The sequence below is a fragment of the Cupressus sempervirens genome, chromosome 8, assembly GCF_028749045.1.
Source record: "Cupressus sempervirens isolate cs-2001-9-10 chromosome 8, ASM2874904v1, whole genome shotgun sequence".
NCBI classification, from domain to species: Eukaryota; Viridiplantae; Streptophyta; class Pinopsida; order Cupressales; family Cupressaceae; genus Cupressus; species Cupressus sempervirens.
The window spans coordinates 377,802,566-377,830,132 of NC_143125.1; the positions used below are offsets into that span (position 1 = coordinate 377,802,566).

The 27,567-nt window shown below is 39.5% G+C and overlaps 1 protein-coding gene and 1 long non-coding RNA gene across 2 annotated transcripts; one reads left to right on the forward strand and one right to left on the reverse strand.

Annotated features, from left to right (window-relative positions):
- Positions 1-1,242: 1,242 nt before the first annotated feature.
- LOC149542883 (pathogenesis-related thaumatin-like protein 3.5) lies at positions 1,243-2,758 on the reverse strand. Its single transcript, XM_089797798.1, has 3 exons — positions 2,608-2,758; positions 1,826-2,507; positions 1,243-1,451 (listed from the first exon to the last, which is right to left on the reverse strand). Exons 1-3 carry the CDS (start codon positions 2,666-2,668, stop codon positions 1,340-1,342), a joined length of 855 nt encoding a protein of 284 aa, XP_089653924.1. The 5' UTR covers positions 2,669-2,758; the 3' UTR covers positions 1,243-1,339.
- Positions 2,759-6,611: 3,853 nt separating this feature from the next.
- Positions 6,612-7,097, forward strand: LOC149542884 (uncharacterized). Its single transcript, XR_016355201.1, has 3 exons — positions 6,612-6,761; positions 6,853-6,918; positions 7,007-7,097. It is a non-coding gene; the product is annotated as an uncharacterized LOC149542884 (long non-coding RNA).
- Positions 7,098-27,567: the final 20,470 nt, after the last annotated feature.

Genomic DNA, 27,567 nt, shown 5'->3' on the forward strand with positions numbered 1-27,567 from the left:
AATAAAGTTCTCCTTCATGGCTCTAATGATATTTTGACCAAGCACCCATCTCGGAAGATCTTTACTCCTAAAAATTTGATTATTTCTTTCTTTCTAGATTTCCCACCAGAGATGAGGGAGAGTAAGTTTCCAAAGAAAGAGAGCATCAGGATCCTTAGAGGGGCAAAGCCAACTTCTAAAAGAGAGCTCCACATTGTTTTGATGGACCTATGTTATACCCCAGAAGTTAAAAATCTCAGTCTAGACTTGTTGGGTGTAGGAGCAATTCAAAAACATATGGTCTCTATCTTCAAAACCATTTTTGCATAAAATACACCTGTTAACCACATTAATACCTCTTTTTTGCAAATTATTTAGGGTCAAAATTTTATTTTGAAGCAGAATCCAAAAGAAGATATTAATTTTGTGAATGAGACCCTTAATCCAAGGATGAGACCAAAGAGGTTGACTTCCCTTATCCTTTGGGGCAAATATAGAAGATACTTTAAAATGGCCACTAGGGTCAGCATGCCAAATAACCTCATCCTCAAGATTAGGATAAAAAGCAACAACATTGAGAGATAATTGGATATTGTTGAAGCCTTGTCAATATCAGTTAAATTCACCCAAGAATCATTTTTCCAATAATGACTAACGAATATGCCACATCTCTGCTTGCATCGGTCAACAAGATCATTGTCAAGGAAATCTTCAAACAAGGGATGATCCATTAACCAAACATCTTCCCAAAATTTCCCTTGTAGCCCATTACCAATTTTCTATGAACATCCTTTTCCTAGAGTTTTCTTGGTCCCCTGAACAACCCCCCATATAGAGGAAGGATGAAAAACATCAAGAGCAGAGAGGAAATCAGGAAGGGATTTAGCATTAAAGAGGTACTTTGTTTCCAAATGGTGCTCCTCTCTTTGTTGTCATGATAGACTCTCCAACCTTGTTTTGCTAAAAGAGCATCGTTCATGCATCTGATTTTCCTGATTCCCAAACCCCGTTCTCTTAACGGTTTGCAAACATTATCCCAAGCAATTAAAGGCGACTCCTTTTCTCCTCAGAACCAGTCCAAAGGAAATTTCTTTGAATTTTTTCAATAGACTCAGCAAATTTAGACATATGTTATCCTAGACTATTACACACTTTTTTATTGTCCAAAATATTTATCTATCAACATCAATATAGTTTATTTGATTAAAGGAAACATATCCTTAAATATATTCAATTATTTATAGAGGAAAGGTATAATAAATATTGAAAAAATATAAATTTTTATTATTATATAAGGCTACAAGAAAGACTTTGGTACACCAATTATGCCAAAGCCAATTTAATTTATAGTTATATAAATTCAATTCAATACAATAAAAAATAAAAACAATATACATGTAAAAGAAACATGAATAAGGTGGGTAACAATTTTCTCTCCATTGATTCCATTGGCTATATTACCGTGGCTTTTCCTGCACATAAAAATATATCTTCAATGAAACTTCAAATAAGAAAAATAAATTAAAATATTACAATATTTGTATTTGTTTGATTCTAAATGGTGTTATAAATTGAAATTTGACAAATAAAATAATACATCATTCTAAAAGGAAATTATTGAATTGTTTTAATTTTATATTAAATAAAATATTATATAAAAGATATGAATTTCTAGTGAAGAAAAATATTAAAGTAGAAGTTATTTTAAAGACTAGTTAAAAAGGTCAATTTAGTTAATAATTACACTCAAATGTGTACGGGACACGATAAGCCCACATTTAATAGTATAAAATCTAATTAATATATGTGTCAATAACCGAAAAAGAAAGAAAGGAGAGTTGCTAACCGGGATGTTTTGGTGGGGCAGAAGGTAATGGTGTAGTCGGGGGCAGTGCAGGTGAAAAGGCTGGAGGCGTCGTCGTAGGCGTAGCTGTAGGCGGTGGGGCAGACCTTCTTGAAGAGGGTGGAGTAGGAGGTGGGGTGGCAGGTGGAGGGGTTGGCGTGGGCTCCCGTGCAGCAGTAGTCGGAGGAGTTGAACTTCTCGCAGGCGCTCTGGCAGGCCACCACTCTGCCCCCCACCTCCACCGCCAGCTCAGACGGGCAGCTCTCCCGCAGGTCCCCCTTGCACGCCCCCGCCGTTGTACAGTTGCCGGTCCCGTGCACCGCATCCACCGACACGGGGAGGTTGTACCCGTCCACCATGCTCACGTCATAGAAGTCTCTCGCGCCCCCCAGCGTCAGCTCCACCAGTGTCACCGGCGGCTTCCCCCCGGCGCCGTTGCACTGCAGGACGTTGCCGCAGTCGCCGGTCTCGCAGGAGCCCTGGCCGGCGCTGTCGAATTTGCAGCCGGTGCGGCCCCAGAGCCGCCCCGACCAGTTGGCCGGCGGGTGCAACTCCTTTGCCTCCCCTTCCTCCAGCTTGAACCCACCTCCCTCTAATTCCTCCGCTGTCTGCCCCACCAGAATCCCCGGCCACACCGTCTCCGAGCACTTGTTCTCCACCCGGAACACCGCCCCCCTCGCCCCTCCTGCACGCACATGCACATATACTCATATATATATATATATATATATATTCATCTTATACACTCCTATTTCTACAACAGCTTAATGGAGTTTACTTGTTACCTGTGATGAACGCGAGCGCCGTTGCTGTGGCTACGAGCAGCAGAAACGCAGGTCTCCCCATAATTGGTATTGACTTCAGCTGAGTCAGGGAAGGGGGAGTTAAAGAGGCGCCGTACTTGCATATGTGCCTTGCTTCCTCCTCTAGTCCTCACTCCACACTCATTCCTTCACCACCTTGTTTTACCCTTATTCCCACGGATCCTTTTTCACTTTTTGTCGCCCTATACTTCAAATCTCTTCAAATCATATACAGATGCCTCTTTATTCCTTTCTTCCTATGCTTTCCTCGCCCCACATTTGCTACAAAGTTCCGCCCCGGTAGGGATTTGGTCTACGCGACGAGGGTCACTAGAAATAATGAGTTTTAATTTCATCAATTCACTAGATTGAGTTTTTTAAAAGATAGATATTAATTTAATTAAAATATTATCACAACAACAACTCCGCGACATTAGCATTAACACATATATCCATGGCTTTAATATCATTATTTTAATCATTTTCCATCTATCATTCATCTTAGTTTTTAGTATTATTATGGGGATTTTTGTCACGACTCAATTTTCGACCTACTATCTTTGGGGACTTAGTATGTGTTTGATTCTTTTGTCTTAGACTATGTTATGATTCGACTTGAGTCAAAAACAATATAAACTTTGATTAGATTTGATAGTCGATATTTGTTATGATTTGATAGTCAATATTTGATTAGATGGATACAATTCATGGGCACCTAGTTATCATGTTGTTACTAATAAATGATTGATTTTGTTATGTTCAAAGCTTGTGTTTATATGAATGATGAATGTTTAAGTTCATATTATGGAAAATTAATGGAATCATGAAATTTCATATATGAGATATATTAATATTTTATTGTAATGATGTCATCTTTTTATTGTAGTGTTGGCAATACTGATGGAGTGATATCTTTCGAGTTTGTGAGTATGCACGAAACATAAGGCAAAAGAATGCTTGAGGTAGAGAAGTTCACCTCCTCGGTAGGGTTGGCCTAGATTGTCTAGTGTAGGCACACACATTAAATGTTTTATTTTATTTCAAATTATTTTTCTTTTGATTTCAAGTTAGATGATTTTTGCAATTCATTTCAAGTTAGTATGATGGATAAAAGTGTGGATTTATTTATTTATTTGATCTAGGAAAGAAAAAGGTAATAAAAAAGATATAAAGTACTTTTTAATTTCTTTTATTAGTAATTAATTAGTTTTTTCAAATTTGAAATATGAGATAACATTTGAGGGATATAAATGAAATAAGTAGAACTAATAGTTTTTTTATTACTCCACCAACTAAATTGGAGTGACTTTCCTGTATTGGAGGAAGAAAATTTATTAACGATGATTTTCAATTAATTACCATAATGTTTGTTAGTAGAATTAGAGGGAATGTAAGCAATGGAGAACTTGTTCTTTAAGAAGTGAAGAACTTAAGTTTGAGTGGACTTTTTTTTTATTGGAAGGAACATTCTATAGTTTAGAACATAAACTGTATGAGCTAGAGTGCTTTTGCTTGGGAAAAAGCCAAAGATTTCATTGAGAAGATCAACAAGTTTACACAAGTTCCCCTATTTTCCTTTTGCGCTGTTGGTTTTATATGGTTGTAGTTTTAGAAAAAAATCCCCAACGCTTGTTGTCTAGAAATCTTCTTGAAATTAAACTTTCTGTAGTGTTTTTGGAACGATTCAGATAATAACTCAAACTTTCTTTCTGTTGTACATTGTATAAACACAAATATGTTAGATTTGGTCAACAAAGATCTAGTAATAATTTTCTCTGCATGTGATTCTTCTCTTTTTGTTTCATTGACACATTTATTTATTTTATTTTTTTAGCATCTTGAGTAGATGGTCTTAATCGTTGTTTGCTTTGAAGTTTTCATGATGGCAATGAAGATTGTTGATGGGTAAAAATCATTGTCTATTTTGTTTGACTAAAAGAGTGTGTTTTTTTCATTTTGGTTTTAAATACAAATTACTGATTTTGAGAAAAATTAAATGAGTAAGATAAACTAGATTAAAAAAAATTTCGTAATGAAATGACAAGTTAGAAGCATTAAAAACTTAAATATTTCCATCTATAGTTGTTTTCTAGGTGTTAGGTGGCAATGAGAAGAATGTTCTAACTCCAAAGATTCATAAAAACTTTAACTCATCTCAGCAAAGAAAAATCTTGAACCACATTCTAGCTATTAAATTCTCCATTTTATATATTTTCTCTTTAATGCAAAAATTTAGTTTTCTTCCAATTGATGTTCTTTTTGGTTCAAAATTTTAAGTCCAATTGAAGTGGCCAAAAGAACAACAACTTCCATGCATAATTTCCTTGTGGAGTGTTTTATTTGAAACACATTTTCAATATCATATCCAAGGTTTGTAAATCGCTAATAGACTAGGTTTTTGTCCATAACTATTCTTTTATTCCATCAGATGCTTAGTTATTTTGGACAGAGAAATTTATAGAGTAGGTCAAATACCATAGTTGCATCTCCTTTTTGGGCTACTCATTAAAAAAAAAAAATGTTTGAAATTTAACTAAACATGTAGACTTGACAATATTAAATGCCAAGTTCATATTTGCAATACGGGCATATGCACCGAGTTGTGGTGCCAAAAAGGTGACAACAAATTTTTTTTTTCCTATTTTAAACAGCGCGTGCGCGCTATAGTGCGTACGCACTATAGCGTGTACGTGCTTTCTAAAAAATAAAAAGTATGTATGATGGGCTGCAAACCCGCAGCCCATCATTTTCATTACCATTTTCTTTTACTCCTACAGCAAGCAGCGCGTACGCGAGTTGAAGACTCAAAATTTGCACCACCATTTGCCAAAATGCCTCCTCGTCGACGAAATCCAAGACCACAAGCGCACCCACGACGACGCCGTAAGTGATATAAACCTAACTTTGCATTGTTTGATATATTTTTCATATTGTTTTGTAAGTTTTTTATATTCTTTTGTAGGGTTTTTACAAATTTCATTTAGATTTGTTTATTTATTTGAATTTCAATTGATTTTTTATCAGGAAATGTTCATAATCAACCAGAAAATCCACAAGAACATCAAAACCCTCAAGAACCCCAAAACCAAAACCCTCCTCAAGAAGAACAAATTCCACAACCCGAACCAATTGCAAGACCTCCACCAGGCACACAAGAAAATCTAAGAAATGAAATAGAGAGAGGCAAAACTGAATTAGAAGGAATCATTGCTCGGTTGAAAGAATCCGAACAAACGAATCCAATGAGGGCTCAATTGGCATCATCCCTCGAATCCATTAACACTCAGATAGCCTCAGTTAGTGGTCAGTTAGATATTTGGCAGGCTAAGAGGGATGAACAAAAAGATTTTATGCAAATAAATTGTCATATGAAGATGTTAAAAAAAAGGAAATACCAAAAGGTAGTATATGTGCATTATTTAGAAAACCCGGTGAGCAAAATACTGTTAGAGAGGGTACTAAACGATTCCCCATCCATTGGTGCATACATGATGCTATTAGAAATAATTTTTGGGATAGATGGTGGATGGTTTTTGATGCCCCTCCTTGCAACAATCACGAGGTCCCCATGTATTTTTTGAAGAAATTATATTGTGAGTTTGTCCTTGGGGAGATCCCCAATTATTTTGATATGTTAGACTCCCAGGGTAGAGGTGGGGGGTCATCATTTGAGAGGCCTGGAGCATGTCGTGACCCTAATGTAGTTAGGGCACCTGTGGTCCATCCACAACGTGAGCATGTGATTATTCCTTCAGTTGTGAAGGAACATGTAGAGGCTAGCACTCTAGGGACCATTAATGCTTTGACACAGACCCTCATCCATTCCACGAGCCCATTAGTTGAGGGGGAGCCTTCTATACATCGTGGTCACATGTGCACTTCATGCGGATCCCTATGCACATTTGGCACTCATGTCGGAGATGGTGCAGATGATGGGCTTGTCACCGATCGGTTCCTGAATGAGACATTTGGCATTGACACACAGGTAAATTACTAATTTGATCACATTTCATACGTATAGTGAATGATTAATTAATTAGGATTTATTGACATTGTTCAAAATTTAGGGTCAAAGTGTTCCTGGGCCTAGCAGTGATCCTCCAGGCCCATTTTTTGTCCCTTCGACGAGTCCTGAGGTATGTATCAATTTAATCATTTTAATTAATACATATATTTATTACGTAATCATATTAAGGATTGACCAAAAAAAAAATGCATGTGCATTAGTTCTCCACAGGACCCTCAACCTTTACCACAGATGCAGAGCAGAGACATCATATGAGCTTCACACAGGTACAGTTATTTCATGTTAATTTAATTCATTTGATTATATTTATTCCATGTTTCATGTTAGATATAACGTGTATTGTATGACGTGCAGCTCATGATGTTGGACACACCTCCTCATCTGCGACAGTCTGTTGATAGTGGAGTGGCCGCAGCTGTGGCTAGCTCACAGCCACTGACGGAGGTATGAAAGAATTTTCTTCATTTTAGTTGTTGTTTATAATAGTTAATCTCAAAATTTCTAATGTTATTTATAAGTGATTATATTTATTGAATTGTTGTAGGGTCTTGTCACGCTTGATCGTCCACGAGCATTTGAGGTGGACTTACAAAGTGACTATTTGTTGGCGGTAAGAAAATAATTGATTTTGTGAGTACATATATTTGATTTCAACGTATAATAAATATTGATTCATATCTACTTTCTTTGTATTAGTTGGACCTAGAGAAGAGCCTCAACAAGAGGTCAAGTGAGCGTGTCAGGAAGGCCCCATCATCTCCACTGTCTCCCTCCACACGACGGTAGAGGACGTCGAGAGACTTGTTTCCTTCCCCTCGTGGGAAGGAAAAGATGTAGTTGAGATATTTGATACATATATATAGAGACTTGTTTCCTTCCCCATGTATATATATAGGCATCTGAGAGACATATTCGATACACATTTGATGTACATATGACATTCTATATTTGATGTATGACATTATTGGTTAATATATGATATGTTTGTTCATATACGACATTATTGGTTATCATAATATATTATGTGTTTGTTAATGTATATGACATTATTGGTTATCATTTTATATTATATGTTTGTTCATGTATGACGTTAAATTAGATATGTTCGTGTATGACATTAAATTAGATATGTGCATGTATGAAATTAAATTCAATTGCTAGAGAGTTGCCATTATGTCTACCAACTAGTAGATGTTCTTTTTTGCTTTATTAGTATTTCTCAAAAACTGCAAAGAAGTTGTTTCTGGTAGTATCTACTATAGTCCTACTCAAATATGTTTTCAAAAATACTTAGTATGGCAAAGAAATGTTGATGGAAAGCTTGTCAAATAGGATATTAAAGAACTAAATGTGGATAGTCATTAGTACCCATCAATAAGAACACAAACATCTTTCTCAAGCAAGCCATATGACATTAGCAAGTAATTTATAAATTTCCTTTGCAAATAACTAGAAGATGCTATGAATCTTAATACAGAGTTAATCATGAACTCATTATTCCATCCAAGAAGCATATATCACCCTAAGCCAATTAACTGACAGGATAAAAATTAATTCAATTTCAACAAAATTTAGAGTATAACAAGCATCTCAGGGATTCTTACAAGAATTAACATGATGTTCACAAGAGCATTACAAGTTCTTGTAATGCTATTTCACATATTGTAATCATATTCAGTTTTGAATGGCCATTTGTGTTACAAGCATAAATGTTCTTTAAGGTCTTTTAATTCTAGACATGAATTTTATTATGAAGCTTTTTTATGACAACCCACTCAATGCATATATTGTTGTTCCACATTATGCTAATTTGACTTTCATTGGTTGATTTGGGTCTAGACATGATGTTATTCACTACCTTTTTTATATATTATTTTTTTGTAGTGAGGTTCTGGCCTGAATGAATGTATTAATCATCGAAGTTGTGAACCTTGGTCGAGATCCTTACAAATATATTTTCAAATTGGACCTCAAATAGTTTTCTCAATCACCCCCTGTACACAGATACTGAAATTGTAGTTAATTACAAAATTAATACTGAATTAACACAAGTTTAATTGAGAAGTATTATGTACCTCAATAGGCTAGATTATTATTGACCGGGAAGCTTTATCTTAGAGCAGTTGGTTTCCTAAATCTTTAGCGCAATGACAGTCTTATGGAATGTGGAATTAGGTCTGCTAGCTAAGGAATGTTCTTTAAAAGGTAGAGGAAACTCAAGACTCACATGTTTCCAATCAATATAAATGTTTAAATCACTTCTCTAATTTTTTCTATTTATGATCTTCTTCAAACTTAACTTTCTAAATGCATTGATGGGGAAATAAAGATCTTCTAGGAACTAAAGGCTAATCATGTTCAATACTTACAATTCTTTGTTTTTATCTAATAATTTAAAAAAGATTGTACAAGTGTTTTCAAAGAGCAGCACTTGTCACTAACATCATAAGAAGGAATATCCAAGGAGTCTTACCACTGATCCCCCACCACCAAATTCAAGAGAAAACAAAATTCCACTACTAAAGAGATAGTAACAATGATCATCCCTAGTCTCTCCCTTATCACAAAATGATTATGATCAAAATTTGCATTTCCAATTGCGTCACGTGCGTTTAAGTGATAGTAACATTTTCACTCTCTTACCTAATGTCTCCCATTTTTGAAACTCCTGGGGAAGGGCAAGGCCATCTTCTCAGTACTTCAAAATACAACGAGTTCCATTTTTTCACATATTGATAATCGTTGACTTAAAGTATAGTCAAAGTATTGACAGCCCATAGATATGCCCCGTCAAAGATCGCAGCCCTGTGGCATTTAGTGACCCTTAGGGACATTCTGGTTCAGCGTGCCTAAGAACGTTCGAGCACTGAAGGGGACATGAAGAGGTTGGGGATAGGGTTTACCCGGCCACCCAAAGCTAATGGAGTAGACAGTTTGATCCAATGACGAAAGATGAGAGAGATTTGGCAGTTGGCAACTTTGTACTGGCCAACACTACAAGTTTCAGCATCACCCGAGATGGCATTGTAGAATGAAAATGGAATGTGATCTCCAAAAAGTGAGAGAGGTTATTGTAAGTCTCTGCAACACAGTCCTGTAGGAATTGGAATCTCATCCATATCTTGCATGAGCTCTGAGATATGCCCCGTCAAAGATTGCAGCCCTATGGCATTTAGTGACCCTTAGGGACATTCTGGTTCGGCGTGCCTGAGAACATTCAAGCATTGAAGGGGACAAGACAAGGTTGGGGATAGGGTTTACCTAGCCACCCGGAGCTAATGGAGTAGACAGTTTGATCCCACGATGAAAGATGAGAGAGATTTGGCAATTGGCAACTTTGTACTGGCCAACACTACAAGTTTCAGCATCACCCGAGATGGTGTTGTAAAATGAAAACAGAATGTGATCTCCAAAAAGAGAGAGAGGTTATTGTAGGTCTCCGCAACATGGTCTTGTAGGAACTAGAATCGCATCCATACCTCGCACAAGCTCCGAGATATGCCCCGTCAAAGATCTCAGCCCTATGGCATTTAGTGACCCTTGGGGACATTTCGGATTGGCGTGCCTAAGAATGTTCGAGCACTAAAGGGGATAGGATGAGGTTGGGGATAGGGTTTACTTGGCCACTCGGAGCTAACGGAGCAGACAGTTCGATCCCATGACGAAAGGTGAGAGAGATTTGGCAGTTGGCAACTTTGTACTGGCCCACACTGCAAGTTTCAGCATCACCCGAGATGGCATTGTAAAAAAAAAATGAAGTTTGATCTCCAAAAAGTGAGAGAGGTTATTGTAGGTCTCTGCAACACGGTCCTGTAAGAACTAGAATCGCATCCATACCTCGCACAAGCTCCGAGATATGCCCCATCAAAGATCGCAGCCCTGTGGCATTTAGTGACCCTTAGTGACATTCTGGTTTAGCGTGCCTGAGAACGTTCGAGCACTGAAGGGGACAGGAAGAGGTTGTGGATAAGGTTTACTCGGCCACTCGGAGCTAATGGAGCAGACAGTTTGATCCCATGACGAAAGATGAGAGAGATTTGGCAGTTGGCAACTTTGTACTGGCCAACACTACAAGTTTCAGCATCACTTGAGATGGCATTGTAGAATGAAAACAGAATGTGATCTCCAAAAAGCGAGAGAGGTTATTGTATGTCTCTGCAACACAGTCCTGTAGGAATTGGAATCTCATCCATATCTTGCATGAGCTCCGAGATATGCCCCATCAAAGATCGCAGCCCTGTGGCATTTAGTGACCCTTAGGGACATTCTGGTTCGGTGTGCCTGAGAACATTCAAGCATTGAAGGGGACAAGACAAGGTTGGGGATAGGTTTTACCCAGCCACTCGGAGCTAATGGAGCAGACAGTTTGATCCCATGACGAAAGATGAGAGAGATTTGGCAGTTGGCAACTTTGTACTGGCCAACACTACAAGTTTCAGCATCACCCGAGATGGCATTGTAGAATGAAAACAGAATGTGATCTCCAAAAAGCGAGAGAGGTTATTGTAGGTCTCTGCAACATAGTCATGTAGGAATTGGAATCTCATCCATATCTTGCACGAGCTTCGAGATATGCCCCGTCAAAGATTGCAGCCCTATGGCATTTAGTGACCCTTAGGGACATTCTGGTTCGGCGTGCTTGAGAATATTCAAGCATTGAAGGGGACAAGACAAGGTTGGGAATAGGTTTTACCCAGCCACCCGAAGCTAATGGAGCAAAAAGTTTGGTCCCATGACGAAAGATGAGAGAGATTTGGTAGTTGGCAACTTTGTACTGGCCAACACTACAAGTTTCAGCATCACCCGAGATGGTGTTGTAAAATGAAAATAGAATGTGATCTCCAAAAAGTGAGAGAGTTTATTGTAGATCTCCACAACACAGTCCTGTAGGAACTGGAATCCCATCCATACCTCGCACGAGCTCCGAGATATGCCCCTTCAAAGATCGCAGCCCTATGGCATTTAGTGACCCTTGGGGACATTTCGGATTGGCGTGCCTGAGAACGTTCGAGCACTGAAGGGGATAGGATGAGGTTGGGGATAAGGTTTACCCGGCCACCCGGAGCTAATGGAGGAGACAGTTTGATCCCATGACGAAAGATGAGAGAGATTTGGCAGTTGGCAACTTTGTACTGGCCAACACTACAAGTTTCAGCATCACCCGAGATGGCGTTGTAAAATGAAAACAGAATGTGATCTCCAAAAAGCGAGAGAGTTTATTGTAGGTCTCCATAACACAATCCTGCAGGAACTGGAATCCCATCCATACCTCGCACGAGCTCTGAGATATGCCCCATCAAAGATCGCAGCCCTATGGCATTTAGTGACCCTTGGGGACATTTCGGATTGGCGTGCCTGAGAACGTTCGAGCACTGAAGGGGATAGGACAAGGTTGGGGATAGGGTTTACCCAGCCACCTGGAGCTAATGGAGCAGACAGTTCGATCCTACGATTAAAGGTGAGAGAGATTTGGCAGTTGGCAACTTTGAACTGGCCTACATTGCAAGTTTCAACATCACCCGAGATGGCGTTGTAAAAAAAAAATGGAGTGTGATCTCCAAAAAGTGAGAGAGGTTATTGTAGGTCTTCGCAAAACGGTCTTGTAGGAACTAGAATCACATCCATACCTTGCACGAGCTCCGAGATATGCCCCGTCAAAGATTGCAGTCCTATGGCATTTAGTGACCCTTGGGGACATTCTGGATTGGCGTGCCTGAGAACGTTTCAGCATTGAAGGGGATAGGACGAGGTTGGGGATAGGGTTTACCCAACCACACAGAGCTAACAAAGTAGACAGTTCAATCCCACGAGGAAAGGTGAGAGAGATTTGGCAGTTGGCAACTTTGTACTAGCCGACATTGCAAGTTTCAGCATCATTCGAGATGGCGTCGTAAAATAAAAACGGAGTGTGATCTCCAAAAAGTGAGAGTGGTTATTGTAGGTCTCCAAAAAGAGTGTTTAAAAATGCAAAAACAGCGGGGGGTCCTTTGTATGGTTTGGGAGTTTGACCATTAAAACTAGAAATTGTCCTAGTAGTAAGTGCTGGTAATAGTTTTGAAATTTGATTGTTGAGTGTTGAGAAACCTCAAGTTTGGGATTTTTCTTGTTGGTTTGAGTCTATAATAACCATTTCCATCTGAAAAGTTGAGTGTTGAAACCATTTAAGAAGTATTTGCATAGTTTTCCCTAAAATTTGAGTGCATAAAAAGGGGTATGTGATTGCTCCCAAGGTGGATTTAGTGTTTTCTCCAAAAAAGAGTTGCATTTTATGTTTGAAGTAATCTAATATAACCAAAGTGAAGGTGGTTGAACCATTTTGGGGTTCTAGAGACGTTGCAAAGTAAGAGTTCTAGAAAGCCCTAGGGTAAAGGGGCTAGAAAGGAGGGTTTTGTAAAAACCATTGTAAAGTTGATCATGAGACCAAAAAAATAAAAGAATCCTTGCATTTGAGTCATTTCTTAAGACTTTTTTGGGTCATGGGAGTTCCAAAAGTCAAGGGATTGTGAGTTGCTTTGTAAATGGCCTCAAACTAGGCCTAGTTGGCAGACTGAAATAGCCAGTTTTGAGTGATATTTTACAAAACAAGTGTAGTTGGTTTTGGAGTATATTTTAGAGTGATGAAAAGGGTATTTTAATCACCCAATAGTTTAGGACTGGCAAGGGCTAGTTGGAACAAGCCTAGAAGAGGCAAAATTGAGAAAGTGTAAGAGATGAGTTGCAAGAAACAACTACTGTAGATGATGCAAATATTGACGAGTTGTAAAGCGAGGGGGAGGAAATCACTATTGAATCCTTCCTAAAAATCAATGGCTTATTAGATGAACCAATTAACACTTTGTTGAGGAGTTATGGACAAAATATGAAGGGACTAGGTACAATTGCACCTAAAAATACCCAACCAGAAAACCTGAACCAGCCAGTGGACTATTATAGGAGATAAAATCTTGAGCATACAACAAACATTGATATTAGATTAAGCTTGCTAATGCAAGATTCACAACCAGATTGGTTGTAGGAGGTTGTCACAAACCTTGGGTAACCAAATACTTGTGGGGATGAAAATGTTTCCCTTTTAATTCCATACCCACCACATGTTGACCCCAAGGACGTCATCTAATGCTTTGAAAATGGTGGCAACCATGATGAAATAAATAGTTAACAATTTTTTGATACCCAGGCCCAAAATGACTATGATGGAGATGATGATTTTATACGTTACATGCCACTAGACAGAAAACAACATAGTGGTTTACCCAATAGATTCCTATAGCTACCAAAGAAAAGGATACAAAATTCTAAGGAAAAAGAGAGACTAAGAAGTTATTTGAGGCTAATGCACTTTACATGAAGGAGAAGATCAGGGATAGGAAAGATGAGAGAGAGGAAAAGATTGCAAGAAATGAGATCTTATATGCTATAGAGAGGGGAAAATGAGTTGCGGAGAAGGTTGCACTAAAGGAATAGAAGAGGAAAGAAAGAGAGGATAATCTAAATGTTTGAAAGAGATATAGACCAAATATTGGAGGTGCACCTTCAACAACTATAGAAATTATATTTACAACACTAGTGGAAGGAGATGTAATTGCACTAGCCCTAGAATCAATTAGTATTCCCAACATACCTCTTCTCCCATAGCATAAATCACATTCTGATATGTTCAATGCTCTAATCTCTCCCTCTCTCTGTATTCAATCTAATGAGCCAACTGGATCTGCTCGACATTTTAATGTCTCAAGTATTGCCTCGTGGTCTGACTCGCGAACTCTCCAAAGATTCTTATTATGCGGTTTTCCACCATATTTTATCAAGTGGACATTTGATGCGACAACAAGATTTGAATAATGAAGAATCTTCCTCTCTGTTTGCCAATCCTCGAATAACCACAAGTTAGGGTTCTTCATAGAATATCGTCTAAGCCATGTGCCAGTTACAACCACCGCACCAACATGGTACTCTTAACCTTCACCATCTATAACCGAGTGATCCAATTTTTGTTTGGCTTGAACACAATGACACAAATAATAATCTGTCCCTTCTTCATTGTCTTTAGGTGCAATAACAGCAAAAACATGGCCTGTAGTGACAAATGTACAAAATGCAGTCATTAATTCAGAAAATACTTGCGTAAAAGTTATAAAGTTACATATTGAAATTACAAAGATATATATATATATATATATATATATATATATTACCAGGTTGCACTAGATCAGACAAGTGGTCAAAGTCAATAGATGATTCCATCTGTACCATTTCTAGTGCTTGTGGGGGATGATAGGTGTCAATTGGGTCCAAAAGCTGTATATCCCATTTGTCCACCCATTCAGTCGACTCACAGTCATCCCAATTTTCCTCTGCACATGATGGACAATAGCATGCCATTTTTTGTGTGTGGATACTCCATGAACCTGCATCAGAGCTTCTAAAAGAGTGCAACTCACTAGATCATGTTAGTGTGCAACAATCTTGATATGGTGCAATGTTAGTATTATCTATCGACCAAAAAAATCTACGAACCGTAGACTCACCTACCTTACCTGGACCCATTGTAGCGTTACACCACTGGATGATGGATTTTGCATCTATCAATATTGCTCCATCTTTGTAATTTAGTTCTTCACGAGCTACGACTCTTTTGATGCATGCGCCTGCACCATCGTGCTCTCCCTTTCCATGACCAGCCTCTGTGAAATTCCACATGTATTGAATTCTACACAACTTGTGCATCCTGCTCAACCAATAGAACATCCGTGCATTCTTGAATTGAGATGCACAATTGTCTGACCAAATAATGTGCTAACGATATGTGATGCCCTTATTAGCCAAATCTCCATAAAATAGTTGAAAACAACCATGTACAAAGTCCGTAGAATGTGATTGATCATCGCTGATGTAAAAATGGTACTCCCTCAAAATCTTCCTGTCATCCTCTGTACTTGTAGGTGAATGCATGAATGTTATGTGAACAAATATGGAAACCTATTGAGAAGTATAATACTTTGCTTGCACCTCATTTTGTGGTTTAGTGTGTAGTTCTCTACGAAATCTACAACTGAAACAATGGTATCCAGTGGAAACGTATCCTTCAACAACTTGAATTGCAAATCCAGCCATCGAGCTCTATGGGTATGCCTTGCATACTCGTAAATAATGTTTTCACAAAAAATCTTCATGAACTCATACACTGGAATCTTTTCAATGACTAAATCACATCTTTTACCATGTTTCCCATCTTTTAGAGCATATGTCACTGTCTTAAATTTTCCATAATCTACTATTTCATTTCCAATTGCATGTGTACTATCCATATGTTGACAAGTTGATAAAAGTTGCAAAGAACCACAAAATAAGCACGTACCATCCAAGCATGATGTCTTGTAAAATTGTTGGCCGTCCCTTATTTCACATAAAATGTTGGATATGAATTCCCTTGAAGATCTTGGTGGCTCATTTATGTCACAATCCTACAAAACAAACTGAGAATGCAAAATTATGCATATATGCCTAAAAACATCAAAATGGTTAGAAAATTCAATATGTATTCTACAACAAAAAGTTGTGTGTGTGTGATTTATCTTCACATAAAAAGGTTTACCCATCTCAAAAAATCTTTGACTTATTCAAATTTGAGGATACATACCAATAAATTTTGCAAAAAATTGTGTCTGAGTTGTGTCCAAAAAATGTTTTGCATGTGGCTCGCAATTTTGGCTACCAATCCTCCTTCTTACAACATCTCTTTGATTAGGGGAAACATGTGTGTTTATTTTCCAAAAATCTTCGATCAATGATTTCAAGGCTTCACTAATTTCTTTATCCTTTTGCGGTAGTCTACCGCTAAATGTCCATAACTCATTTTTTGTTGGATCTTCCAATCTCTCACGCCTTAGCATGGCTCTCCTTAGAGTACCTCTACCAATTTTTAATGTTTTGCTTGTCTTTCTCATGAGTCGAGCTTTCTTCATTTGGCTACTTACTATTGTCGATGTAAGTACTCGTCTTGCGATATTACTATCTTTGGTGCGTGATTTAGAACCCACTTTGTCATAAGCATTCATTAGATTCTTTACAATATTTTTTTCATTTGAATCATCCATCATTCTTAGCCCAAGAATCTTCATGATAGGCCTAAATTTTAAATTCCTCATCATTTCAACAAATAATTTGCATTGACCTGTAATATTTAATTCATCAAAAAATAATCTCCACATATGATTAACTTTTCTTTAACAAGTACGCTTGCTAATCTTGTCAGGCATTGATTTCAAAATGTTACTATCAATATCAATCAAATATTTTGATCTTCTAAAACAAATTCTAGAAGGTGTTATAATCTCTTCAATTCTCTCAACATTTTGAACATCAACATAAGGTTGAGTGTATTGCATACCTTGAACCGAAGATGATGTACCTTGGCAATAAGATGCAAAAGATGGAATATCACCTACTTGATGTGTTGATGTTGTGCCTTCAACATGACGTGATGGAGTGTGTATATCATCGGATCTACAAATCGGTGTCTCTTCAACATGAGAGGACGATATGACTTCAACATTGGAAGATGGTGTAGCGGATGATATGACTCCAACATTAGAAGATGGTGTAGCTTCACAATTCAATTGTCTTCTTGAGTGTAACAGTCTCATTCGTTCTCTTTGTCTTTCCAATTCTTCCTCTTTGTTTCTTGGTACCGGTGGTTCTTGATCCTCTTTGAAAGTCAATTCTTCATTATTGCTTTGCAATTTTCTTTGCTCACGTAGTAATTTCATTTTATCTCTTTTAATTGCCAAATCTCTCTCCCTATCTTCATTTGTTTGATTTTTTGGTTTCTTCCTTGGCATGATGATGATTTCTACATGTCAAATTATTCAAACATTTGAATTAATTAAAATGTGTAAATTAAAAATTATTCAAATACATATAAAAATTATAATTATTTGAATGAATACACAATATATATATAAAATGACTTGTCAAATTTCTAACCATTTTGAAATAACATTTCATTGAAACATACAAATTTCAATGAATTCACTATATATTAAACAACATGTCAAATTATAATCAAATTTGTATCTATATATCAACAAAAAATATTTAAAATAGATTGCACTAACCTTTTCTATACAAGGAATATTCAAAAAGTCTTCAAATCGTGTATCCAATGATTGAATTTGGTGTTTGTTAGCTTCCAAAAGTGTTTGCCACCTTGAAATAGTGTTTGTTAGCTTGAAATAGTGTTTGCCACTTTGAAAGAATGTTTGTTGTGTTGAAACCCGCAATTTCTGTCGGGATAACAGAGTGCAAAATAGAACAAAAGCAGAGAATGAATGAAACAGGCCCCAAAGTTGCTTTTTGACCGTTTTTAGGTGATTTCACATAGTGCGTACGCACTATATTAGAACACATCACTCTCCACCCTCCCTACTCTCTCTCTCTCTCTCCCTACTCTCTCTCCCCTCTCCCATCCCCTACACTCTCTCTCTCTCCCCTCTCCCATCCTTTACTCTTTAGATCTCTCACACACACTCCCATCCTCCCTCTCCCACTTCTTACTCTCTCTCTCTCTCTCTGCCACCTCCTACTCTCTCTCACACTCTCTCCCATCCCCTACTCTCTCTTACACACACTCCCATCCGCTACTCTCTCTCTCCCCTCTCCCATCCCCTAAACTCTCTCTTTTGCAGATACTATACACTCGAAAGTGTCACACTCTAAACCCTTCTATCCAAATGATTCCATGAGTTCAGAATGCTTGGATGCCGGCTTAGAGCTCCCTATCCACAGAGTGCAAGAGAGTATATTTTAAGTATAAGAAGGCTCTCAGATGAGCCTTAGAGATACTCTTCTTACTAGTAAACCATGCAATAGGAGGTTCCAAAGACAAGATGCAAGAATGCAAATGTCCCAAGGAGTTCCTCAAGAATGCAATGCAAATGAAGACTAAACTTGAATGGAAATGCAAGATGCAACTATGTTAAACATGGATGAGAGTGTTACAACACCATTATTAAGCTATGTGATATTAAGCTACATGTAAAGATGAAAGCTAAGCTAAGCTAGAATGCCATGGATGAGAGAATGTAGACAAGAAAGAGAAGTTCTCCACAAAGCTTCAAAGAAACCTGTTAGAAAACCTGCAGCATAACAATATTCAAATGATGGATGAATTGAGGGGGAAAGCTCTCTCCCTTTTAAAGATGTATGGACGGTGGAGATCAAGATGAAGATGGTGGATGATCAACGGTGGAATTCAAAAATAAGAGTGATCCATGTGCACACACAAGTCAACAAATAGAATATAAGTTCACTTGTCATATAAGACAAAAGTCACAAAGCCTTTTCTTTTAATTGTAAAATAGAAAAAGGACTTTATGTGTGCACTTTAAGTGGGTTAGAAGAATGGGGTCTTTTATTTAATTAAAAGGGGACATGTTCTTTTAATCAAATAATGAACTTAGGATAGCATAGTCAAACTATAGATTATAATCAAATAAATTGATTATTAGCAATTTGGCTTAAGTAAGTGATTAAATTAATTTAGCCAAAATGTTGAAAAGGGGGCTAATAGTCTAGATGACCATTTTTAGGTGATTACAGATACACACTCCCATCCCCCTCTCTCTCTCCCCTCTCCCATCCCCCTCTCTCTAGATCGCTCACACGCACTCCCATCCCTCTCTCTCCTCCTCTCCCACTCCCTCTCCCACCACCTACTATCTCTCTCTCTCTCTCAAGTTCTCTCTCTCCCTCTCTACTCTTTCTCTCTCTCTCTCTCCCATCCCCTACTCTTCCTCTCTCTCTCTCTCTCCAATCCCCAACTCTCTCTCACACTCTCTCCCATCCCCTACTCTCTCTAACACTCTCTCTCATCCTTTCACTCTGTCTCTCTCATCTCGTACTCTCTCTCTCTCTCTCTGTCACCTCCTACTCTCTCTCACACTCTTTCCCATCCTTTCACTCTGTCTCTCCCATCTCATACTCTCTCTTTGCCACCCCCTACTCTCTCTCACACTCTCACACTCTCTCCTATCCCCTACTCTCTCTCTTTCACAGACACACTCACACTCCCATCCCCCCTCTCTCTTCTCTCCCATCCCCTACTCTCTAGATTTGTCACACGCACTCCCATCCCTCTCTCTCCTCCTCTCCCACTCCCTCTCCTAGGTCACCTACTATTTATCTCTCTCAAGTTCTCTCTCTCCCTCTCTACTCTCTCTCTCCCATCCCCTACTCTTACTCTCTCTCTCTCCCATTCCCAACTCTCTCTCACACTCTCTCCCATCCCCTACTCTCTCTCACACGCTCTCCCATCCTTTCACTCTATCTCTCCCATCTCGTACTCTCTCTTTGCCACCCCCTACTCTCTCTCACACTCTCACACTCTCTCCTATCCCCGACTCTCTCTCTTTCACAGACACACACACACACTCACACTCCCATCCCCCCTCTCTCTTCTCTCCCATCCCCTACTCTCTAGATTTGTCACACGCACTCCCATCCCTCTCTCTCCTCCTCTCTCACTCCCTCTCCCAGGTCACCTACTATTTCTCTCTCTCAAGTTCTCTCTCTCTCTCTCTACTCTCTCTCTCCCATCCCCTACTCTTACTCTCTCTCTCTCCCATTCCCAACTCTCTCTCACACTCTCTCCCATCCCCTACTCTCTCTCACACTTTCTCCCATCCTTTCACTCTGTCTCTCCCATCTCGTACTCTCTCTTTGCCACCCCCTACTCTCTCTCACACTCTCTCCTATCCCCTACTCTCTCTCTTTCATAGACACACACACACACACTCACACTCCCATCCCCCCTCTCTCTTCTCTCCCATCCCCTACTCTCTAGATTTGTCACACGCACTCCCATACCTCTCTCTCCTCCTCTCCCACTCCCTCTCCTAGGTCACCTACTATTTCTCTCTCCCTCTCTACTCTCTCTCTCCCATCCCCTACTCTTACTCTCTCTCTCTCCCATTCCCAACTCTCTCTCACACTCTCTCCCATCCCCTACTCTCTCTCACACTCTCTCCCATCCTTTCACTCTGTCTCTCCCATCCCATACTCTCTCTCTCTCTCTCTCTTCCGCCCCCTACTCTCTCTCTCACTCTCTCCCATCCTTTCACTCTATCTCTCCCATCCTTTCACTCTGTCTCTCCCATCTCGTACTCTCTCTCTGCCACCCCCTACTCTCTCTCACACTCTCACACTCTCTCCCATCCCCTACTCTCTCTCTTTCACAGACACACACACTCTTATCCCCCCACTCTCTTCTCTCCCATCCCCTACTCTCTACATCTGTCACGCACACTCCCATCCCCCCTATCTCTCTCCCTCTCCCTCTCCTACCGCCTACTAGATCTCTCTCTCTCAAGTTCTCTCTCCCTCTCTACTCTCTCTCTCTCTCCCATCCCATCCCTTACTCTCACTCTCTCTCTCTCCCATCCCCTACTCTCTCTCTCTCACTCCCATCCCCTAACATCACTCTCTCTCTCCCATCCCATACAAGCTCTCTCTGCCACCACCTACTCTCTCTCACACTCTCACACTCTCTCCCATCCCCTACTTTGTCTCTCTTACACACATTCCCATTCCCCCCCTCTCTCTCTCTCCCTCTCCCACTCCCTCTCCCCCATCCCCTACTCTCTCTCTTTCATAGACACGCACTCCCATCCCCCCCCTCTCTCTCTCCTCTCCCATCCCCTACTCTCTAGATTTGTCACACACACTCCCATCCCCCCTCTCTCTCCCTCTCCCACTCCCTCTTGCACCACCTACTATCTCTCTCTCTCTCAAGTACTCTCTTTCCCTCTTTACTTTCTCTCTCCCATCCCCTACTCTCACTCTCTCTCTTCCATCCCCTACTCTCTCTCATACTCTCTCTCTCTCTCTCACCCCCATCCTGTATAAGCTCTCTCTACCACCCCCTACTCTCTCTCAAACTCTCACACTCTCTCCCATCCCCTACTCTATCTCTCTTATACACATTCCCATTCCCCCCCCTCTCTCTCTCTCACTCCCTCTCCCATTGCCTACTCTCTCCCATCCCCAACTCTATCTCTCTTACACACTTCCATTCCCCCTCTCCCTCTCCCATCGCCTACTATCTCTTTCTCTCTCTCTCTCTCTCTCTCTCTCTCTCTCTCTCTCTCTCTCTCTCTCTCTCTCCCATCCCCTACTCTCACTCTCTCTCTTTGCCACCCCTACTCTCTCTCACACTCTCTCCCTCTCCCACTCCCTCTACCATTGCCTAATCTCTTTCTCCTCCATCCACCCTCTCTCTCCCTCTCCCACTCCCTCTACTATTGCCTACTCTCTTTCTATCCCATCCCCTACTCTCTCTATCTCTCTCTCCCCTCTCTCATTCCCTACTCTCTCTCTTTCACACACACCCATCCCCCCTCTCTCCTCTCCCATCCTCTACTTTTTCTCTCACTCGCTCTCCCTCTCCCACTGCCTACTCTCACTCTCTCTCTCTCTCACTCTCTCCCTCTCTACTCTCTCTCTTTCTCTCTTACACACATTTCCATCCCCCCTCTCTCTCTCCCTCTCCCACTCCCTCTCCCATCACCTAATCTCTCTTCCATCCCCTACTCTCTCTTACATCCCCTACTCTCTCTCAAGCTACTCTATCTTCCCCCTCTCCCATTCCCTGCTCTCTCTCTTTCACACACATGCACTCCCATCCTCCTCTCTCTTGCTCTTCCTCTCCCACTCTGTCTCCCACCACCTACTCTCTCTCTCCCCCATCCACTACTCTCAATCTCTCTCTCCCAACTTGTACTCTCTCTCACACTTCCTCTCTCTCCCATCCCCTACTTTCAATCTCTCTCCCCCATCCCATACTCTCTCTTTGCCACCTCTACTCTCTCTCTCACACTTCTTCTCTCTTGCATCTTGTACTCTCTTTGCCACCCCTACTCTCTCACATTTCCTCTATCTCCTATCCTATACTCTCTCTGCCACCCCTACTCTTTCTCACTTCCTCTCTCCCCTCTCCCATCCCCTACTTTCTCTCTATCTCTCTCACACACAAAAATAGCCATTCCCTCGCCCCACCCCCCCAGCTCTCTCTTGGTTTTGATTTGCAATTTAGGTCTCAATAGTGCGTGCGCACTATAGCGTGTGCGCACTACCTCGAATTCAATAGCATTTTAATAGGGCGTGCGCGCTATAGGGCGCACGCGCTATTCAAAGCTTTGCATTAAAACCAAGCCTAAGGCTTGGTTTTGCCTTGGAGATCCAACCGAAAGGTTTGGAGTTTATAAATAGGTCTGAGATGTGTTTTCCAGCAAACATACAAAAAATGATTAATTTTTCTTGTGTGCTCCCCTTCAAGATTCTTCGTGGTTGGGTATCGATAAGATCAGGTTACATAACATTATAGGTCTCTGTGTTAGCTATCTAACCATATAATTTATTTTTAATTTGAACTATTTTAAGTCTTTCATCTATAATTTCTTTTGAATGTATGTTCATTTTTTGTCAAAAACCACCATGTACTAATTGGGCTGTAGATTTTAGCTCATTCATTGAATTTTGTAACAACTTAGTTTTTTAGAAACTAGACTCCATTCTACACACTTTGGAAAAAAGAAGTTTTGATTTTAGATTAGTTTTCAATCATTTCTAGGGGGAGCACACAGATATTTCACATTTTTGGGATGGGTCTAATTTAAAAATTCATTAAAAAAAAAATACACATTATAAAATTACTCGAAAAATTTGGGATAAATTACATAGTGTTAGGTAACTTTTGACCAGAGCGATTAAAGAATTTCAAAAAAAAAAGTTAAAATTTTAGGGGGGCCACACTTTGTACTATGTTATGTTTTTTTGGAATAAACAGTACCACTTTCTATGGCCCCCTTTTTTGAGGACCTAAAACTAAACCATTTTGAAAAAAAATTAGTAGTTTAGAAACTAGATTCAAAGGACTACGACTTTTTTTTTGGTCATATCTTAAAATTTTGAGCGTAACTATCTTCAAATTCTTGTTGAAGTCCAAAATTTGCTGATTTCAGGAAAAAGGTGTCCACTTATACCCCCCTTTTGGCACCACAACTTTGTGCACTTACTCATAATTTTACTTAGAAGATTATCTATTTCTTTATCATCAAATAAAACAATAGTGCTCAATTTATATAAACATCATTACACTTAGAAATAAAAACATTTTTGTGAAGAAGTTACCAAGTCTTTAATACACATACTTTAGGATTAGGGAGTAAGCCGAATTACAGTTTTGAACATAACCATAACAAAGGAATTCATGTTCATTGTTGAAGGATACTAAATAATTCCAACTTATTAATGTATTAATAGGATTGGTATTATTTTGTTTTAATATATACCAAGTTATTAATTTAAAGTAAATCAAGAGAAGTTATCTTTTCTTACCTCAACGATCTATTAGATTTGTTGATGCATTTCCTACTCATAATTTAGCTTATGCATACACACAAATAAGATGTTCCCTTATAAATTGATGTTTACATGATTCACTAAATACATTCTTGAGAAAATTACTATTATTTCTGAAAGGTGTTGAATGTGGTAAAAAAGGGGAGGGTAGAAAATTAGAAGTACTATGATATTCTTTCATTGCTACTTACCTGTTCTTTTACTTACACTGCTTATTTGATTGGCCAAGCTATAAAATTAAATGCATATGATTGAGATGCATGGTTAAATTTTATTTCCCTCTTCCACATCCATGTTTAGATGCTACTTAGGCACATGGTTTCACAATAAATTAGTCACATGGTTGCACCAGATCCTTCCAATCCAGTCATCCTGAGTTGCTAGCCTTCTTGTGCTAGGGTCAAAAAGTTCTTCATAACTGAATAACCTCGGGGAGCTAATCACTCCATGGTTTGACAGTAAAAGAGCCTAGGCCACTCTTTCGTCTCATGATATAAGATGGATAATGTTTGAATGGCTTGGAGACAAGACTACATGCAAATGGGCTAACAAGTCTAATGACATGTTATTTTATGTACGTTTTACGTTATTGTATGTTTATCTCATTTGACATGCTAATGATTCTTTATGTTCGATATGCAAGTCGACATATTTTTGACACCTGTTTGATGTGTAGACCTTATGTCATTTGTTTATTTTTATTGTTATACCCCGTCAAAGATAGTTTCCCTATGACATTTAGTGACTCTTAGGGACGATTCAGTTTGGCATGCTCGAGAACATTTGAGTGCTCAATGGGACATGAGAAGATCAGGGCTAGGGTTTACTTGACCACCTAGAGCTAATGGAATAGACAATTTGATCCCACGATAAATGGTGAGAGAGATTTGACAGCTGACACCTTTGTACTAGCCAACACTACAAGTTTCAGCATCACCCAAGATGGGGACACAAAATCTAAATGGAATTGGATCTCTAAAAAGAGAGAGAGGTTATTGTAGGTCTCTACAACATGATCTTGTAGCACCCAGAATCACATCCATACCTCACACAAGCTCTGAGATATGTCCCGTCAAAGATTATTTCCCTATGGCATTTAGTGACTCTTAGGGACAATTTGGTTTGACGTGCCCAAGAACATTCGAGTGTTCAAAAGGATGGGAGGAGGTTGGGGCTCAAGTTTATGTAGCCACCTAGAGCTAATGAAATAGATAATTTGATCCCACGATGAATGGTGAGAGAGATTCGATAGCTGACACCTTTGTACTAGCCAACGTTACAAGTTTCAGCATCACCCGAGATGGGGCCGCAAAATCTAAATGAAATCGGATCTCCAAAAAGAGAAAGAGGTTATTGTAGGTCTCCGTAACATGGTCCTGTAGCAGATAGAATCACATCCATACCTTGTAGGAGCTCCGAGATATGCCCTGTCAAAGATCGCTCCCTTATGGCATTTAGTGACTCTTAGGGATGATTCAATTCAGCATGCTCGAGAATGTTTGAGTGCTCAATGGGATGGGATGGGCTTGGGGCTAGGGTTTACCCAACCACTTAGAGCTAATAGAATAGATAGTTCAATCCCATGATGAATGATGAGAGATTCAGTAGCTGACACCTTTGTACTAGCCAACTCTATAAGTTTCAGCATCACCCAAGATGGGGCCACAAAATATAAATATATTGGATCTCAAAAAAGTGAGAAAGGTTACTGTAGGTCTCTGTAACATGGTCCTATAGCACCTAGAATCACATCCATACCTCACACGAGCTCTGAGATATGCCCTATCAAAGATCATTGCCCTGTGGCATTTAGTGACTCTTAGGCACAATTTGGTTTGGCATACCAAAGAATGTTTGAGCACTCAATAGGATGAGAGGGGCTTGGGGCTAGGGTTTAACTAGCTACTCGGAGCTAAAAAAATAGACAGTTTGATCCCATGACAAACGGTCAGAGAGATTCGATAGCTGGCATCTTTTTACTGGCCAACATTACAAGTTTTAGCATCACTTGAGATGGGGCCAAAAAATCTAAACGGAATTGGATCTCAAAAAAGTGAGAGAGGTTATTATAGACCACCTAGAATTGCATCCATACCTCACACGAGCTCTAAGATATGCCCTGTCAAAGATTGCTACCCTATGGCATTTAGTGACTCTTAGGGACTATTCAGTTCGATGTGCCCGAGAATGTTTGAATGCTCAACAAGATGGGAGGAGCTTGGGACTAGGGTTTACCAAACCACCCAGAGCTAACATAATAGACAGTTTGATCCCATGATGAATGATGAGAGAGATTCAACATCTGACACCTTTGTACTGGCCAATGCTACAAGTTTCAACATCACCCAAGATGGGGCCACAAAATCTAAATAGAATTGGATCTCCAAAAAGTGAGAGAGTTTATTGTAGGTCTCTACAACATGGTTTCATAGCACCCAAAATCACATCCATACCTCACATGAGCTCTGAGATATGCCCCATCAAAGATTGCTTCCCTATGGCATTTAGTGACTCTTAGGGACGATTTAGTTCAATGTACCTGACAACATTTGAGCACTCAATGGGACAGGAGGGGCTTGGGGCTAGGATTTACTCAATCACTTGAAGCTAATAGAATAGATAGTTTGATCCCATGATGAACGGTGAGAGAGATTTGGCAGTTGACACCTTTATACTGGCTAACACTACAAGTTTTAGCATCACCCAAGATGGGGCCACAAAATCTAAACGAAATTAAATCTCCAAAAAGTGAGAGAGGTTATTGTAGGCATCCACAACATGATCTTGTAGCACCAAGAATTTCATCCATAGCTCACACGAGCTTCGAGATATGCCTCATCAAAGATCGCTACCCTATGACATTTACTGACTCTTAGGGATGATTTAGTTTGGTGTGCCCAAGAATGTTTGAGTGCTCAACAGGATAGGAGGGGTTTGGGGCTAGGGTTTACCCAGCCACCCAGAGCTAACATAATAGATAGTTTGATCCCATGATGAATGGTAAGAGCTAGCACCTTTGTACTAGCCAATACTACAAGTTTCAACATCACCCAAGATGGGGCCGCAAAATCTAAACAAAATCGTATCTCCAAAAAGAGAGAGAGAGATTATTGTAGGTCTCTAAAACATAGTCCTATAGCACCTAGAATCACATCCATACCTCATACGAGCTCTGAGATATGCCCTGTCAAAGATTGCTTCCCTATGGCATTTAGTGACTCTTAGGGACAATTCGGTATGGAATGCCTGAGAATGTTTGAGCACTTAACAAGACAAGAGGAGCTTGGGACTAGGGTTTAACTTGCCACCTAGAGCTAACAGAATAGACAGTTTGATCCCACGATAAATAGTGAGAGAGATATGAGCAAGATATGTATGCTTAGGCCACTTTGTGCAAGATATGAGCAAAAGTTCCTAATTAGAAAAAAAATGGGTCTTTTTGAGTTTTTGGTCAAAATAGACTAGGATTATGTATTTTTAGTTATCTTTTAATAGTT